Source organism: Hemicordylus capensis, chromosome 6 (genome assembly GCF_027244095.1).
Source record: "Hemicordylus capensis ecotype Gifberg chromosome 6, rHemCap1.1.pri, whole genome shotgun sequence".
Lineage (NCBI taxonomy): Eukaryota > Metazoa > Chordata > Lepidosauria > Squamata > Cordylidae > Hemicordylus > Hemicordylus capensis.
Window position 1 is genome coordinate 84,853,354 of NC_069662.1, and position 19,132 is coordinate 84,872,485.

Below are 19,132 nucleotides of genomic sequence, written 5' to 3' on the forward strand. Positions count from 1 at the left end.
TCTCCCCACTACCTCCAGTCTACCTGCACAGTTATTGTACTCTACAGTGTCGAAACCATCAGTGCTATCCACAAGTTGGGAACTGATTGGAAGTCCATCCACTCCTAGACTGGTTTTCCTCAACTTGCGAGATATTGCAAAGGTAAATCAGAATGTTGAGATAATTCAAAATAAGAATATGCTCTTGCAGAATCATGCAAGCTCGCGAGCCGACAGAACTTAACAACATGTTATCCTAGTTTATCATAGGCTTGCAGCCAAATATCTGTTTGGGTAATGCAGATAAAAAAGAAAAATTGAGAACAAAAACAACTGCCCATTTGACCTTGTTGCCCCTTTAGCATCTTGGCTAACAGACACCCCCCCACCACTCTCCAAAGCTCTCTTACCTGTCAATTTCTTACAACATGTGGCCCCTGACATCACCACTTGTGACTTTTCCCTCAAATCTTCTTAATTCTTGCCTTTTCTTCACCGAATTCCAATTTTTTTTCTCCCAGGCATCTTCCTCTTTTATCCATTCTTCTTTCAGATTCCTCCTTCCTAGACCACTTTCCTGGGCTTGGATTCCCTGTCCTAGGATTCCTTTCTTTGGCTAGGATTCCTTGTCCTGTGTCTGGATCTCCTGGCCCTTAGTTCTTCTTAGTTGTCCTTGACTTTGTGTTCCCTACATACCTACACGGCCTGCTAGCACACATTCCTCTGCCCTTCCCTTTCTGCCAACAGTACAGAGTTATTCCCAGGATCTACATGATACTTCTTTCCCTCTCAGCTAAGGTGACCTTCAATTTCCTTCATGGGGCAGTCACATTCTAGGACTGACATTTTTTCCATGAGCAGTTTTAATGTTTGCTAATATTCTGTGACATCATACCAATTTAGCTTAATGCCTTCGCAAGGAGGCCCAAGATCCACTCTTGGTGGATTGAGGGGCATATGATTGAGCAAGTTGCACACTTCAAATACTGGGAGTAGTTTTTCTTTCTGGCGGCTCTAGGAAAGCTCATGGAGAACACATGGTTTTAAATGCCCAGAGAAGCTCCTCTGCCATTCTCAAATTCCTGTGGACGAGAGGAGGCCATTATGTACCCGTGGCTCTTGAACTGTTCACAGCCATGTCGCTAGCTCAGCTCCTCTACAGTGCTCAATTGGACGCCTTCCCCAACATTGCGACTCTGGAACATGTACAATCTAAATCCCTGCAGGCAGCGCTCCAAGTATTGAGATGTGTCTCCAATGCTACTCTGCGCCTGGAGACAGGCCTGATCAAGCTGGAGGCTAGAGTGTGGGTGGCCATTCTCTGTTATTGGCTCAGACTATTCTTTTGCCCAGTTGGTCTTGCCCTCCTAACCCCTACACGATGGTTACTAATCTAGCTGGATTCAGACAATTGAGACAAAAAAAAAGCTACTCTGAGCCTTTCCCCTTGACCTTGCTCAGTATGGGCTACGATCAGGCAAAAGCAACCATCAAGCAGCGCATTATAGACATTGAACACCAAACCGATCTCAGCAGGGTCCCAAAATTTCATATCAGTGACAGGCTTAGATATTCTGCTTCTCCCTTCAGCAGTGCTAGAAGGCCGTTATAGAAGGACCCCATTTTCAGAGCGACTATGCCCCTGTGGCCTAGGGCAGATCGAAACTACTGAGCATGTTCTCCTCTACTGCTTCTTCCACCACTTCTGTAGAGACATTTGCGCCTCCCTAATCCTTCCATTGCTAAGCAAGTATCCAGGTCAACTGAGCCAATTCTACAGCTCCTTGCTACTCTCTGACTCTAAGCCTGCCATAACATATAGAGTTGCCAGGTACTGTGTGGCTGCGATCAGCATTCGTTGGCGGATGACAGGCAGTGAATCCTATCAGCGTTAATCTGACCTTCGGTGATTCTGGGCAGGCCCTGCAATTGCTCACACACCTCCCTTTTTACTGTTCCTTATAACCTTTAATCTGGCCGTTTTCCAGTTTTATTATTCAGGCTTTTATATATTTCTGTCTTCTCATGTCTTTTAACTTCATTACATCCATTTTTATGCCCCCCCCCTTATGCCTTTCATGCATTTTAATGACTTTTATTATTTCTCAGGCTTTGAGGCCCTCATACTTTTGATGTATTATCTACTGTTTTTAGTATTTTTAGTATTAATATGTACCATTTTGTATGTAATCACTTTTTCTCTACTCTCACTTTTAACATGTAATCACCCTTATACTTTATGCTGGTCTATGACCATGATGAAGATTGATTGATTGATTGATTGAGCTTAATGAAATTGGGGCAGGTGATAGCTATATTTTTGCAGCACACATCAAATTTTGTTTCAGAAATAAGGTACAAACACCACAAGAGCAGCACAAGGGTTCATATGCAGAAGATAATGTCAGTCATTCACATTAAGTGTCTAGTAATATAAAATCCCAGTACATTCTGAGCTGTGATCTCTGCCATTGGAGGACGATATAACTGACAAAATGTCACAAACATAAACATTGCATTAAAAACACACGCACAAAATGTAATAAATAAGTATGACTATTATAATTTTCATCAGACACGTGTTTTCATGTCTTCTAAAAGAGAAAGGAGTGTTAGTAACTATCTATCAACCTGAAGCATATTTCTCATGCAGCTCACAGACACTCCTTCAATCTTTCCTATTTGCAATCCCTTTAGCAGTGAGTCTTTTCATTGTTTACCAGAGTGGGTTACACTATTATTCTGATTTAATTTATGCCATATGTTTCACCACCTCCCCCACCATAGTCTGAAAGCAACAGTCACCGATGTACAGTACACTTGACAGATCACTTTGTAACAAGTGTCTGCCATGGCTTTCCCTTTCTTCTCTTTCAAGGCACAAATTACATTTCCAAAGCTGGTTGTCCAGTAAACAGCTGGAAGTTATACATTCACACTCTGTGAGCACAAACATTCCTGTTGACAATGCAAGACTTGCTCTAGAGCAGGGATTCTCAACTTTGGGTTGAGAATGTTATTGGACTTCAGATGTTATTGGACTTCAGCTCCCATAATCCCCAACCAAAAGCCACAGGGGCTGGGGATTATGGGAGTTGAAGTCCAATAACATCTGGGGACCCAACATTGAGGATCTCTGCTCTAGAGGGCGATGAGGACATCAGGCATGTGCTCAAGTCCCAACGTTGCCAATGGGCTCCCCACCCCAACAGTACCATCAGTCTCACTTTGCACGGAGCATCCAAGAAGGTTAAATGTGCAAGAATTCCACAAATCCACCTCTTTCCAAGCTAAAAGGCCTGCAAATGGTGGCTTGCTTAAGGTCCACAACATCCTGGAGCCCTCCTTCTGACAGTGCAGCACAAAATATATGCACCTATTATACGGAGCACAGCAAGTGCTAGTGCGGTGCAGTAGTTAGAGTAGGGCTGCTCAGCTTTGGCCCAGCAGATGTTGGCCTGCAACTCCCATAATCCCTGGTTATATTGGCCACTTGTAATCCAAAAACAGATGGAGGCCAAAGTTGAGCAGCTCTGAGTTAGAGTGTTAAACTGGGGGTGAGGAGATCCAGGTTCAAATCTCCACTCAGGCATGAGAATAGCAATAGCAATAGCACTTACATTTATATACCGCTCTATAGCTGGAGCTCTCTAAGCGGTTTACAATGATTTAGCATATTGCCCCCCAACGTTCTGGGTACTCATTTTACCAACCTCGGAAGGATGGAAGGCTGAGTCAACCTTGAGCCCCTGGTCAGGATCGAACTTGTAACCTTCTATTAGCTGGTTGCTACAGAGTTCTTGTGGGAGGGGGGAAATGGCAGTTGCTAATTGCAGGCATTAGTTTAAATACTGGAGAACTTTATTTTGCCCATTATTAATATTTCCCCCCAGTAATAATTACAGCTTGCCAAAAAATCCTCCTGAAAGATGGGAGATTTACTTAACGGGGGGGGGGGAAGAGGCACACTTTGTCCCTAAAACAAAGCAATTTTTAGAACGACAGGATGGTTTAAAATATCAGAACATCCGGTGCCTATTGATTAAACAAAGTCTGCTCAAGTTTCTTTGTAGCCTGCTCTACTTTCTCCCCCTACCCTGCTCCCCACAACTATTTATAAGTGGGCTCTCTCAACAAAGCACTTGGCAATCCAGTCTACGAGCCTGTACATGACAGTGTGATTGTATTATACTACTTAAGCCATGCATATCCAAAGCAGGCACTGGGCCAGCTCTTAGTTCTCGCCTGTACATGCTGCATTGCACAGGTTATGTCTTTTTATATTTCTCACAGGGATCACTAGCAGCAGGGAACATGAAGGCCAGAGAGTGTAACTTAGCACTTAAATCATACTCCACTGCATGTGGAAACTTGTGGGCATCTATAAATCAACGTCATTTTAACAAGCCTATAAGATGTGCAGTCAGATCCTATGCAAGTTTACACAGAAGCAAATCCCACTGGAGCTTACTTTTAAGTAAGTGTGCACAGGATTGCAACCTTTGTCTTAGGCCTGCAGCTAAATATATTCAGGAGAAGGTGGTGAGCATGAGATGGAAGAGGCCCAAAGATGTATGGGGAAGACTAAATCAAAACCAATAGAATGAACTATGCCATGTCAGACTATGTGCAGTGGATACCTCTCTGAAAGCTTCTGTTCCACATATAATAACCCTGTAAATAGAAGTCTATCACATCAGGGAGAAAACCACTTTGCCTACTGTGCTGTTTTATTCTTGTTAGCAGAGAGTTTTTAAACATGGGAACCACTGCCTTAGCCTAAGGACATATCCAACACTAAACAAACTTGAATATGGTGTAACAGTAATTCCTCTTATATAACCTGGAGAATTTTAGTTGTGTAAGGGAGGGGCTACAAATGTCTCCAAAGGATAATTTGCAGCCCATCAGCAAACTAGTTTCCAGGACTTTCTTGGTGGTGTGGGTGGAAGCCATGGTGTAGTGGTTAGAGTGCTGGACTAGGACCGGGGAGACCCGAGTTCAAATCCCCATTCAGCCATGAGACTTGCTGGGTGACTCTGGGCCAGTCACTTCTCTCTCAGCCTAAACTACTTCACAGGGTTGTTGTGAGGGGAAACTTAAGTATGTAGTACACCGCTCTGGGCTCCTTGGAGGAAGAGTGGGATATAAAATATTAAATAAATAAATATTTAAATATTTTAAATGGTTGTTAAAAGTGGTATAGAACTAAAATATGTGTTTGTGGTGTGATGTTTGTAGAGTAAATCAAAACCAAATTCTCAAAATCTTGCACTGGTGCAAATTCTGTTCCTATCAGGAGTATCCCCGGGCCCCTGAAGGAGGGGGACACATCAGAACAGTTTGCTCTTTGATCTCACCCTCCGTCTCCCCTGACCTACTGGCATACCGCTGGCTCCTAGCTGGAGAACTTGGCTTCAAGCCGGACAAGTCATCTCCAGGAGGGGAGGGTAGAGGTGTGTCAGGCAACACCTCCTCTCCTTACTGGCTGGTTAGTGCTAGTGTTGATGTTGTATGAATATATGAGGCAACTGTAGTAGGCATATATGTTTAAAGATGCTTCTGAGTCAGGAATGTACGCACATAAAGTGTGTAAGTGTGTGTGTGCATGAGAGAGAGAGAGAGAGAGAGAGACTCCATGTGTGTGGAGAGTATGATATTATTTGCATAGGAGCAAGAGAAAGGACATGCTAAATATGTTTTGTTTTTCACAATGTCCTTACAATTCTTTTGCAGTAAAAAAGCAGCAGGAAGGAAAGAGGCAAAGGCAGGTTCTCATCTGCATTTATTGTCCCAGGATCCATTCCAACCTTGATAGGCCAATGGTTCCCATCAAGAAAAACTGAGCTGCCAAAGCCACTCTGAAGATCAGACAGATGATGATGGACTCATGCAGGATAAACACATTTACACATAATGTGAAACCGGAGGTTGATGTTTTCAATTTGAATCAGTTTCAATTTGAATCAGTGAATCACATTGCAGACTTCCGTCCATATTGGCAACCTCCGGTTTCAGGAGAGGGGAGCCCCTCCCTGCTCCTCAGCCACCAGAGCCAATCCCAGCACATGGCCAGACTGTGGGCAAAGCATCAGCATGTCAGCAAAGCGTCCATGATTGGCGTAGATGTTAAAGGCGGGGCATGCCATCATGCATTTTTGGAACTATCTGCCCGTCTTCAGCATGGTAAAGGCATTTAAATCCCTTTAAATGCCATGTCATGCCAGCTCTCATTCTTACAGTGGTGGCACCACCGCCCTGCCCCCAAGAGCCCTGCATCAAAATAGTGCTTCTGCCCAGCGCCCCTGTCCCCACAGACAGTTCTTCTCATGAGTTGTGAGGGGGTGTCCCCATGGCCTTACACTCTCATGAGTGAGTAGTATGCTTGGGATCAGCATCCATCGCCATCGCATATGAAGAATCTACCTTCTCAGTGTTGGCAATGCTGTTCCTGCTGTCCGGCCCTTTTCATGAGTAAACCTAGGGCACAGGTATGCCCAACGGGAAGGGGCTGGGCCCCCCTTCCCCAACCTTTTTGTGGGGGGAAAAACAGGAATCCCTGGTTGGGACTACCTTTTAAACCCAACCTGGGTACCTCCCCCGCCATATGTTCCTGTCCCCGTGGCCAGATTTGGCTTTTTAAAAGCCAAATTCTGGCTTACGGCCCATCTGACCCACGAGTATACCCCTTAGGTTCTGGCAACCTTGCGGCGGCCCGCACTGTGATGGGGTGCCCTGCTTATGTTGCCACCTGGAGTGTTTGTGCTTGTGGACATACATCTTTGTTGTTTTATTCTAGGGGAGCAAAGCACTTTATGTCTGCCATATCATCCCATCCCCTTTCCCTCCTGCTTGCCAGGAGGGATGAGCAAGGGACGGAATGGGACAAGGGGATGCCCCTGTGTGACTTAGCTGCTTGACCGGCTGACAAGCTTGGGATGGAATGTGGTGGCGTCCCTGTTGCTGGGTAACTGCATTGCTCGATTGGTGACAGGAGGGGCAGGGCTGGTGCTCGAAGAGGCGGGCAGAGAGAAGTGCCGCAGGCATGGAACAAGCACAATTCCAGGCGGGTTGTGCCACTGTCTCTATTATTGTGGTTTCAAAAACAGCATGAAACCATGGTTATGGCAGCATCCAGGTTCAGACATAACATTATGGCAGCCAAACTTCAGGTCTTGGCAGCAAATCCTACTGCAAGCTGAAGGTTCAAAATGGAGTTTGCCAAGGCAAACCAGAGGTAGCTTTCGGCTTGAAAAAACATTTGCATGAATTCGGACATAATGGAGTTCCAACCTCTGCCCTGTTTAACTCCGGTTTCACATTATGTCTGAATGTGGCCATATAATTGTAGAATTTTAGAGCTGGAAGAGACACTGGAGGTGTTCTAGTCAACCTCCCTGCAAATGAATAGGTCTGTAAATCTGAACATTCTGAGAGCTGAGTTGCCAGATCTAAGCCAAGCTTTTAGCAATAAAATAAAATAAAAATCTCCTTCTGTACCGTAAGGCCATTGCACATGCCATTTAACCCTTGCTTGCTTGGATGTTGTTGTTGCTCTTGTTAAAAGTTACTTACAGGGGTCCCAAACCAGATCAGGACTGAGGCTGTGGAGGGAGGCTTTAATCCTTTGCCTCCACTCATTGCTATTTGCATCCGGGATCCTTGCAGCTGCCCTTTCCCAGAAGCCCATGTATGGAAACACAGCAGCTTTACTGGTTGCCAGGGATCAGTGAGACCCGTATGGCGGCTTTGAACAAGTTGAGTGTTTTTCTTTCCTCTTTTACACCACCAGAGGCTATCACCATAAGCATTTTGTGGGCTACTACCTCATGTAAATTTATTTTCAAAGCTTAAGTAATCCTTTGCAATTTAAATTAAGCTTAGCTATTTTGCATAATAAGATAAATGTACACTTATTAGAACTTTGACAGTAGAACAGAAGATTCCAATGTGTTCTGAAAACTTAGAACAGGCATCCCCAAACGGCGGCCCTCCAGATGTTGCTGAACGACAACTTCCAGCATACCCAGCCACAAAAAAATTGTGTCTAGGGATGCTGGGAGTTGTATTTCAGCAACATCTGGAGGGCCGCAGTTTGGGGATGCCTGACTTAAAAGATTATAGTATGTAAGAGCAGTGTTCTCTAACAGGGATTTCCAGATGTTGTTGACTACAACTCCCAGACTCCCCAGCTGCAATGGCTTTTGCTTGGGGGTTATGGGAGCTGTAGTCAACAACATCTGGGAATCCCTGTTAGAGGGAACACTGTGTGAGAGATTTAATTTTTAACATTAGGACTATGCTCTCCATACAGATTTGAATCTAATCAGGTTCAATTGGCTTTATTTTTCATCATAGAGCAGGAGAGTAGTGACTCTATAGGTTAGCCTGCCGTTTAAACTTTCACTTTCAGGTTTTTAAATATTGTCAAGTGTGTATTTTACAAATATATCTGTATTTGCTACTTAAGCCATTCTTTCTTCCAAATTATAAATTCTATAGCCTGTTTAATAGTCTGCTTTTGCCACAAAGGCTGACTGTGACTCATTCATATTCATTTCACATACCCTTCTAAGCCTGGTCTAAATTAACATGGGTGGTGGGGGATAGCTGCTAATGGCTTCAACTTAACTTTCTGCAGTATTCAGATTTTTAAAAAACCAGCCAACCAACCAACTTGGGGCAGTTTTTTAAAGCAAGTAAAATTTCTTGTACATCTTTTAAGTAAAAGAGGTTTGCTGAACTGCATAATATAATTTGGGAAGGTTTTATTGTCATTTCTTTCAGCAAATGGCCTGGAAACCACCATTACCACCCAGCATTTTCTCAGCCTAGAGAACAGCAGTGCAGTGTACTCTTATTGTGGTTTTCTGCATCTGGCGGCCATTCTATCAAAAGACAATTCCTTTGTGACAGGGATTCTATGGGAGCTTCATGGGGTGACCAAACAGCTTGAGTACTTTGTTTTTCAGTGTTCAGTATCCCAATGTTTAAACATTACCACCACAGTGGCTACTAAAGTACTAGGTATCTTGGGATAGCAAGTCCTGAACTAACTTTAATTGCTGATTTGTTTAAGGGCTGAACAAGCTGAGTCAGCGAAAGAGAATCAACCTTAGAAAAATCAAGGTCCTTTGGTCTGCCTCTCCTTTATCTCTGGATAAGAGAGTATCCAGCAAAATTATGGTTTCTTATGGGAGAAGTTCACAGTTCCTTATAACAGTTGAGTTTAAGCTTCTTCCTACCACCAAGGAAATTTTTTCACATAAGTTCATTTGCCATGGGACACCTTCACATTATGATGATGATGATGATGATGAATATTTATATAAACTTTTCAAAAATGTTCTCAAAGCAGCTTAAATAAAACATATACACGCAAATATATACAAATACAAATATATACATTGGTTTCCTGGCTGTCCCAAAAGAGCTCACAATTTTTTAAAAAAATGCAAGGTAGGTACCAGCAACAGCCACTGGAGGGATACTGTGCTGGGGTTGGATAGGAACAATTGCTCTCTCCCAGCTAAATATAAGTGAGGAGTCACCACTTGAAACAATGCCTCTTTGCTCAGTTAGCAGAGGGTTTGGGGTTTGTTTGTTTTTTGCACAGGATCCTGAGGTGTGTTGTAGAGCACACTCTTATGAAGTAACTAGATTTCATCCCGCACCTACCATGAGTGGATGCTTTGAGACATATAGCTCTATGCAGACTGGCAGTGGCTTCTCCAAGATGACAGGCAGGAGTTTCTCTCAGCCCTATCTTGGAGATGCCAGGGAGGGAATCTGGGACCTTCTGTACACAAGCATGCAGATGCTCTTCCCAGAGCGGCCCCATCTCCTAAGGGGAATATCATACAGTGCTTACATGTAGTTTCCCATTCAAATGCAAACTGAGGCAGACCCTGCTTAGCAAAGGGGACAATTCATGCTTGCTGTCACAAGACCAGCTCTCCTCCCTTGGAGTTGTCATTGAAAGAGGTGCAAGATTAGTCCCTTCCCCCATGCTTTGCCAGATATCTGAGCCCCACTTTTTCCCTTTCCAAATATTTGAGACCCACTGGAATGCAGAACTCCTCTTCCCATTCTGAAACATGATTAATCAGATGCATCATGAACTATGGGCCACAGATTCCAATTTGGGACATATAATGAACATGAAAACAAATGGAAAATGTATACCTAAAAAATGGAAAACGGATACATCTATATATTTAATTAACTAGGCATACCCGTGGCTAAGCCCATGTGTGTCAGCTCGCGTGAGAGTTCAGATTGCTGCTGGATAGCCACGGGTGGGAAGGAAGAAAAGTGGTGGCCTGCTGCCCAGCAGGCAATCAAAAAAAGCAGTGGGGAGAGAAGGAAAGAGCTGGCCAGGCCAGCAAAGAAAACCGCGGCTGGAAGGCGGAGAGGGAAAGGAAAGCACTGGCCAGCCTCAAGGAAAACTGCCACCGGTGGGGTGGAGGGAAAGGAAAGAACCGGCCGGTGAGGGAAAGTGCCGCCGGCGGGGCGGAGGGAAAGGAAAATGCCAGCCAGGCTGGTGGAGAACGGACTAAGCTAAAGGGAGGGTAGGGGAGAAGAACAGAATGGGGCTGAATGGGGGAAGGAGGAAAATTGACTGGGGCTGAAGTGGGGGTGGGGTGAAGAGACAGGGAGAATTAGGAGCGCAGATGCTCTGCGCTGGATCAGCTAGTATTCATTATTAGGTGTTCATTTGCATTGTGCGTCCCCAATTGGCTTGCACAGAGTCATTCCAAATGTTCTTGTGTAGTGTCCTCAATTTGAGGGTCTCTGGCATAGATCTTTTCCAGTCCTGCTACTTGATGACTTTTAACACCAGACACCAGAGAATGAAGCACACAAAGCATGAGTGCTGCCCCTCAGCTATGGACCTTCTAATTCATATTTCTAAAATACAGGCCCAGTATCCCTTTTGCCTGTGGGCGGTCAGCTTTCAAACCCACCATTCCATAGGCACAAACCTAACCAAAAAGCTCACTGACCACTGAGCCACAACACTAGAACACAGGTCAAATATGATCGTAAGTACAGTGCCCTATACCTGACTTGGGTCAAAACAGGAAAATCCAGCAGCCACTACAGTGAATAAAAGAATGTGCTTCTGGGAGCTGTATGGAAATGATGGCCAAAACCCTTTGGTGTTAGGTTGCAGCATGAGTCACTTTGACCCATACATACAGTACTGTAACTGCACTCTGATTTGGCCTCATTAAAGGCTGGTTCTCACATTACTTCTAAAGGTACTAATGGTGCCAGAAGGACCATGTGAGTGACTTTTTTCCTTCATGAGATATACACTGGGAAACTGATCTAGCATTGGGCTTCCTGACATATTCAGAGGATGCATAATGAAGATAAAATGCTGCCTTGTACAGAATCAAACCATTGAGCCATATAGCCCAGTGCTAGAAGAATGACTGGCAGGAGCAATATGGCAGAGATCTTTCCCAGTCCATCTATTTTAGATTTCTTTTTAACTGACAATGGGATCAGTTGTGCTTTGCTATGGAGTATGACCGGTCTCTACAAACAAACAAACAAACAAACAAACAAACACACATGGCCATCAACATATATCAGAAAAGGTACCCCATACTGTAGGCAACTGGAAAAGGTAAAATGAGAATTGGCCCCCGAGCCATTGCACAACATAGTTCAGCTGAAAGAATGAATTTAAGCCAGTTTAATTGTACTGGAATAGGCTGAAACTCACACATTTTCCCTTCATTAGGGCAAAAGCCTTAGCTGAACACATCCAGAAGCTTGGTTACTCAGCCTATACCCAAGACTTTGGTGTCACTGGAATATAGCTTGGATGGCCCATCTCAAAAAATAGGAAGCAAATTTTTGCCGATTCATTAATTTCCACTGATTCTGTGGCAATTACAACAGCTCAATTATTACACATTTTTCTAAAAAGAAAACAATTGTTTTGCAACCAAAAATCCAGGTCTGGCTTAAACTCATTTCTGGTATGCATGCTTAAGCAAGTTGTATGATGTAGTTTCACTCCCCCATGTGTTAACTGGAGATGACAACTGGAGTTAATCCAGAAAAGCTTTCAGTGGTTAGAGCATGAGCCTATACTGATGTGTATTTTAGCAAGATGTCCTTGCGGATATGAAAGGAAAGCCTGCACATTGCAAAAGTCGTGTGTGTGTGTGTGTGTGCCGTGTGTCACTTTGCACACAAGCATATTGATACCTCACTCCACCTTGCCACTAACTTGGAGTTGAGTCAGTGTCAAATGAGGAGGGCACATTTTGGCCTCAGTGCAACAATATCCAACTATGTGGAACACTTTATTTTTCCCTTAGAGAAAGAAACAGAAACCATTCACTGTTAAGGGAGAAGGCACTGGGTTACACACAGGGAAACTATCATTTATTTATTTATACATACATACACATTTAGGATTGGAGCCTAATCTTCTCTTTTGACCAAGGCTGGTCATGCCTCAGGAATCTAGGAAATGGACTCTTATACAGAGATGTGACCCACCTTTATTAATGTTAATGAGGTATTTCTGCACTTTGTCACCAGAAGATACATAAAAATGAAAATCCTTAGGACTAGCAAGCCAGAGGTTAGGAACATAGGAATACTGAGTCAGACCATTGGTCCATCTTGCTCAGTATTGTCTTCACAGACAGGCAGTGGCTTCTCCAAGGTTGCAGGAATCTCTCTCAGCCCTATCTTGAAGAAGCCAGGGAGGGAACTTGGAACCTTCTGCTCTGTGCAGAGCGGCTCCATCCCCTAAGGGGAATATCTTACAGTGCTCACACTTCTAGTCTCCCATTCATATGCAACCAGGGCGGACACTGTTTAGCTAAGGGGACAAGTCATGCTTACTACCACAAGACCAGCTCTCCTCTCATGAATAGAGAGATAAACTTGTTGCTGGTTCAAATCCCTGCTGGTATGTTTCCCAGACTATGGGAAAAACCTATATCGGGCAGCAGTGATACAGGAAGATGCTGAAAGGCATCATCTCATCCTGCGCGGGAGGAGGCAATGGTAAACCCCTCCTGTATTCTACCAAAGACAACCACAAGGCTCTGTAGTTGCCAGGAGTCGACACCGACTCAACGGCACACTTTACCTTTACTTGTATATTTCCTCTATGCTGGGCATTTTGCGTAAATGAAAGCTAATCTTTCATACTTGCAAAAAACTTCTCATTTGGTTTACTTTAATTAAAGTTCACAATATACTCACCAAAGCAGAGTTTTTCGTTACGCACCACATTTTGCATCTGGGTAAATTGAAGTACAACATGGAATTCTGCATGGGAAGGGTTCAACATCTGCAACTGCATTTGACACAACTGGAACTTATGGGAGCTGAACTGCCCAAGTCATAGTAGATATCTAGCCAAAGGTATGGAGTAGCACCACATCTTGGATTAAACTCACTTTGTTCTCCATGACTATACTCACTCCCTTTCTTTTGTTTTACTTCCTTTCAGGGTTTACAATGTATTCCCTTCAAATAGGGCAGCACAGCCCATTCTTATCAGTTCAGCTAGGACCAGCTACCACTTATGTCAGGTGTAGGCAAGCTTGGATTTTCAGCCATTGTTGAACTACAACTCCCATCATCCCCAGCCACAATAAGTTATGGCTGGGGATGATGGGAGCTGTTGTTCAACAGCTTGAGACCCAAGGTTGCCTACCCCTGATTTAGGTCCTCCAGGTCTTTCTCTATTAGTAGCCATTCTACCTGGCAGCCTATTTCAATTGTCTGGATATGACCAGGTGCCATGTGGACCTCCCCTCCCAAAACTGTCTTCTCAGTGGAAATTCTGCTATGTAAGTTGAAAGTATTGCTACTTAAATTGGCTCGTTTTCCACACACACACACACACACACACACACACACCCCGCCCCTTGTTAGATTGTTAGCTTGAAGGTAGAGCTGGTGTCATTTTAAAATCTATGTACAAAGCTTAGAAAATGGTAGATACTTATAAATCAGCAACAACAACTGGCCAATACGTTATTAATTTTCAGAAAGCTGATTTTAAAAGATGTGTGTTGGTTCCCCCCACTCCCCCTTAGTTTTATTTACTTCCCATCTTTTCTCCCATTGTGGAGCAAAAAGTAGCATACATGGGGTTCCCAGGCAGTCTCCTCACCCAGGCACTGATCAGACCTACATTTGCTTAATTTCAGCAACTTGGCTGTACCATGTGTCCTCAAACCATGCCTGACTTCTTACCCATTTCAAATTATCCTCACCCATCTTTAATTTGATTTCTAAGGTTAACAAAGCACTCTCGGTCCTCCTTTGCTCTTTTGTTAAATTGTTCAGAGGCATTGCTCGGGCAGTTGGAATAAAACAGATCACAGGGGGAATGCCCAAATCACTTCTCATATAATTCCACACCACTCAAACGGAAGAACTGGACAGGGCAAGCAGTTTGGGGATGGGGGATGAACAGCACGAGAAAAAGCACCAGTAGCTGCAAACTGCTCCACAGATGCTAATGCCAGCTAGCGGGGTTTATTATTTACCGTGCACCATTAATGCGCGCATGGTGGTTTGCAGAGTTACAATGAATGCGTACTAGCTCTCGCTCTTCGTTAATAGAGAAGGACGGTGTTGCTTACCCTTCTCTCTAGCGCTTGGTTCCTTGCAGGTCTTGCTTATACAACCAACTCGCGGCTCCACCGTACTGTATCAATGCTGTTGCTGTTCCTGCAGCATTCACAGCCCCTTATACAACTCCTAGGAAGGGCTCCGCGGTACTGTCCACGCGACCCCGCCCCTTTCCTTTGCCTAGCAGTGACAATTCAGGGGCGAGGCACAGACTCATGGGCTGAAGCCAGAAGCAGCCACATCGATAAAGGGCAGGCGAAGTGACAAGAGCGACAAATCCGCGATCTTGCGAGAGACACTGAAGGCAGGAGGGGCGGCGGGGAAGGGCGGTGCCGGAGAGAGGAAGAGCAGCTCATGGGGGCGGCACAGCTTTTCCACACCCATCGGTATCAAATGTCGGAGGAAATTCAAGCCGACACAGTTCTTTTCTGCCTCGGTTGTTGTCTTTCGTCTTTTTTGCCATTTGTAAACCGAGTGCCCACGATCGTCTTGCAGTCCTGTTCGCATTCAGAATGCAGTTGGTCGGCTGCAGTCCAGTCTCTTGAGCTGCGGTCTTTATTTATTTTATTAGTTTATTCATAATATAAACAGAAAACATACAAAATAGGAAAAAATATATAAGAAAAATAAAATAAGAAAACTAACTAAACAAAGCAATTACAAAGATTTTCATTACATTCTGTATACATACGCCTGAATTATTTCCGCCACCATCCCCACCGCTTCTCTCTGAAAGAAGGGTTTTTTTAAAACACTAAAAACAAACAAACTGCTGTCCTTCATTGGAGCGAGACACCCTGCTCTTAAACGATGTGGCATGGCACAATGCCATTGGCGTAACGTAAGACTTATGTAACATTATAGTCTTATAGACATCGTGCCTGTGTCGCTGTTGCCACTCTTGCAGGAAGTCTTTGAATCGAGTTGAAGAGCTGCCAGAGAATCAAAGGCTATTTTTGTTTGCAGTGAACAGAAGCAAAATTTGACAGGGCTCCTTTTCCCCTAGTGGTTGTTCAGCAGGTGTGGTTCGTATAATCCCCACATGAAGAAGAGATCCACCTGCCAAAATCCCATTCTTCTCACTATTAATAAAGATACAGAAACACAGCCTTCCTTAACTCAGTGTGTTTTTGTTCATCAGTAGCTCTGCTGATTAAATTGGTGGATAAATCACAGAAAACAACACAGCTGCAGGGTGAATGCCATTACTGGATATTTAATGTCAATAATACCTATCAGCTTTAAAAATTAATACTTTAAAAACTGGATTAACAATTTTAACAAACATACGTTAAGACAAAAACACTGACTGATTCAATTTTAATCTCTCAGCATTATACAATATTTCCTTCTCTCAACTTTATAGAGTACTATACTAATAAAACGGGCTTCCAGTTTGCAAGCAATCCTCCTGGACCACGAAACAGCCATGAAGTCTCCCTTCACTCCTGGCTAGCTGATGACCAAAAGAGCTGCTTTGTTAGCCGAGCAGAAGGGGTCAGCCAAGCAGTCGACCTCCTCCTCTCCCCACCACCACCATGGCAGTGGGGGGGAGCAACCGCTGAGCACATCCTCTCAGCCCAGTGGCTGTAGTGAACTGCAAAGCACGCCTGCACACAGTTCAGAGGAAGATTGTCGCAAGCCTGTGATGTCACAGAGGATGTGCCCAGAGGACGTGCCCAGCGGTTGCTCCCCACCATCATTGCCGCCACCACCGGGGGTGGGGGGAGGAGGTCGACTGCTTGGCTACCCCCCCGGCAGCCCCCCCCCGCTGTTCGGCAGCTTTGATTTTAAAAAAAAAAACAACCCACGTAGGTTCACCGACCATGGTGGGCAGGCATAGGGTGGCTGTAGGAGCCCCCTGGGACATTTGGAGGGCCCCCCGGACCTTGGAGGCCACGGACTCGGGTCCCAAGGTCCGGGGGTTAGAGTGCCTCTGAACACAAGTACAGCAGTCTACTTCCTATCTGTACCATGCACTTGAGGTATCTGTACCCAGTTCACTTTTAAAATGGACATAGAGTCAGTTCAGACTAATATGGTCCTCATACGCAAAGAGGGGAGGGGACACATTGAGAGCACACCCACCCCAATATAACTGAAGGACATCCCAACAGCATGTTGGGACGTCCTTCAGTGATGTCAGACAGACATTAGGGATGTGTATGGAACCGGATGGGGTGGTTTGAAGGCGGGAGGGGTGCACTTATCCCTCCCTCCTCTTTTCCCTTGCCAGCGCTTCGCTTTCTTAAAGTCCATCGGGGCGGCAGTGTATCTCCCTGCCGCCCTGTTGCCCCCTTTTCCGGAAGTAACCAGAAGTATTCAACGTGCTTGAATGGGCAGGGCACAGGCGCACACATCATGCCCATTGCATGCATGCGCCTGCCGTGTGCATACATGCCTGCCATGTGCGCCTGCAACATGCCCATGCCCGGTGGGCGCAGGCACATCGGATATTTCCAGTTATTTCCGGAAAAGGGGGCAACAGGGTGGCAGGGAGGTAGACTTTAAGCAGATGGAGTTTAAGAAAATTGACTTTAAGAAAATGGAGCACCAGCGGGGGGAAAGCAGAAGGAAGGGTAGGTGTACTCTCCCCTGCCCTTAAAGATGCACCCCTGCCTTCAAACCAGCAGAACCGCCCGCTGTTCGAACCAGTTCCATGTACATCGCTAGCAGACATGATCTCAGCGCATTGCCTCTTTGTGTGCTGGGGCCTTGTTTGTTTGAACCGGGTGCAGTCATTCACATAAAAACATGTATCTGTTGTCTGGATAGGGCTTGTACAACATAATGTCTAAATGGGGCTTAGGAGCCTCTCCCTGAATATATTTGTTCTGCATCTTTGTATATTTTGTACAATGCTCCTCTAGATGCCTTGGTGCTAAATTCTCAGACTGCACTGCCCAATCCCATGAATTTCATTTAGAAGAATATGACTTCCTGGTAATGTAATGTTCAGATGCAGCTTTTTTGGCCCAATTCTAAACATATTCACTCAGAAGTAAACTGATTTCAGCTGAACTTACTTCCAGCTAACTGTGCCTAGGCTTGCAGTGCAATCCAAAGCTGTTCTCTCAGAAGTGTGTCCTGCAAAGTTCAGTGACTTACTCCCTAGTAAGTTTCATAAGACTGCAAACAGGCAGCCAAGTTGTTTGCTCAGAACACTCCTCCTGAGTACTTTATTCGGTACTTTACTTTCCGAATACAGGCAATTAAATTGTGTGTGGCCATAGTAAAATAATAGTTTTAAAAAACAAAATTATTGCCCTTTGTAAGAAGTTGCAGAGTTTTAAATTTATATGTCAAGAGCAGAAACATTTTAAAAAAACACACACACAACCCGACAACGTTATAGGTTGGATCACCGTCGTTCCTCAGAGGTAAGGCCGCACGAGGCAAATATCATAAAACACTTTATTCAGCGATACAAAAAACAGCCCGAGTTTACCACGCAAACTGGGGGATAACGCTTACTGAATGCAATGGGGGTTTACTGCTAAGTACTTGTATGCATTCGCACTGCAGCCTAACTTGGAGTAACCCCCGCCGAACTCGGTGTAACAGAGCTGCATCAGTAACTGCTTTCCCAGGTTAGCGAATGATAAACTGTAAATAAGGAATTGTCCCCGCCCCCGACATCCTTCAGCACCATAGCCGGCCTCTTTTCTAAAAACGCGCTGCGGCAGCGCCAGTGAGTGAGTGTGTGAAGTAGTTCCCTAGTGAGAATTTCCAACATGTCTGCGCCCAGAGAAGAGGCATGAAGTCTCCCAACTTGCTTTCACCAGGCCCTTTCTGCTGCGTTCGTACCTTGTACTTCAAGCTCGGTGAGTTTCGGATGTATCCCAGTTGTGACATAGCAAGACGGCACCTAGAGCAATACACGAGCATTTCTCAAGTACAGCCCCGCACATGCTTAAAAACATAATAAAAATACAAAGATGTGGGGAATAGCAATGATTTGCAGTGCTATTATGTTTCGCAGACTAACGTATTTAGGGTTTGAAATATCGGCGTGTTATGTGATCAGCAGAGCGAACTGTTTACTATTATAGGGGAATGTAGACGCTTTTACTTTTGGTTTTAGGCTTTTTTAGAAACCTAAAACGTGAGGCATGAAGTTTAATGGGGAATGCAGTAACAGAAGCTGATGTGTTCACGTCTGAATGCTTTTCTCCTCATCCCCTTCTGTTTTTCTTCAAGGTAAAGTGTGCGGTCGAGTCGATTTCAAGTCCTGGCGACCACAGAGCCCTGTGTTTTTTCTTTGGTAGAATACAGGAGGGATTTACCATTGCCAACCCCCACCCCCCCCCGCCCGGTGTAGTATCAGATGATGCCTTTCAGCATCTTCCTATATCGCTGCTGCCCAATATAGGTGTTTCACCAGCAGGGATTCAAACTGGTAACCTCATGCCCGCTGTGCCATTAGGTGGTATTAGATGTGCCATAAGATGGTATAGTAAGAAGAACAAGATTGTAAGCAGGTGTGTACATTAATGAATACTCAAAGTCTGAACATCGGATCCTATAC

General features: G+C 44.7%; 2 protein-coding genes across 5 annotated transcripts in view; one reads left to right on the forward strand and one right to left on the reverse strand.

Annotated features, from left to right (window-relative positions):
• The window catches only part of BLVRA (biliverdin reductase A), a 42,174-nt gene extending 27,071 nt beyond the window's left edge, over nt 1–15,103 (reverse strand). The window contains exons 1-2 of one of the 2 annotated variants that reach the window (XM_053260336.1): nt 14,244–14,262; nt 13,222–13,287 (exon numbers count right to left, since the gene is read on the reverse strand). In XM_053260336.1, the coding sequence (XP_053116311.1) occupies nt 13,222–13,287; nt 14,244–14,247 (70 nt within the window). In that variant the 5' untranslated portion in view covers nt 14,248–14,262. Of the gene's footprint in view, nt 1–13,221; nt 13,288–14,243; nt 14,263–14,615 lie in introns of those variants that run through there. The other variant, XM_053260338.1, reaches the window with a different exon arrangement.
• A 3,038-nt stretch (nt 15,104–18,141) lies between these two features.
• Nucleotides 18,142–19,132, forward strand: part of LOC128329334 (cytochrome c oxidase assembly factor 1 homolog) — a 115,625-nt gene continuing 114,634 nt past the window's right edge. For 2 of the 3 annotated variants that reach the window (XM_053260342.1, XM_053260343.1), the window contains exon 1: nt 18,142–18,428. The gene's annotated coding sequence lies outside the window, so the exon portion shown is untranslated. The remainder of the gene's footprint in view (nt 18,429–19,132) is intronic. The other variant, XM_053260341.1, reaches the window with a different exon arrangement.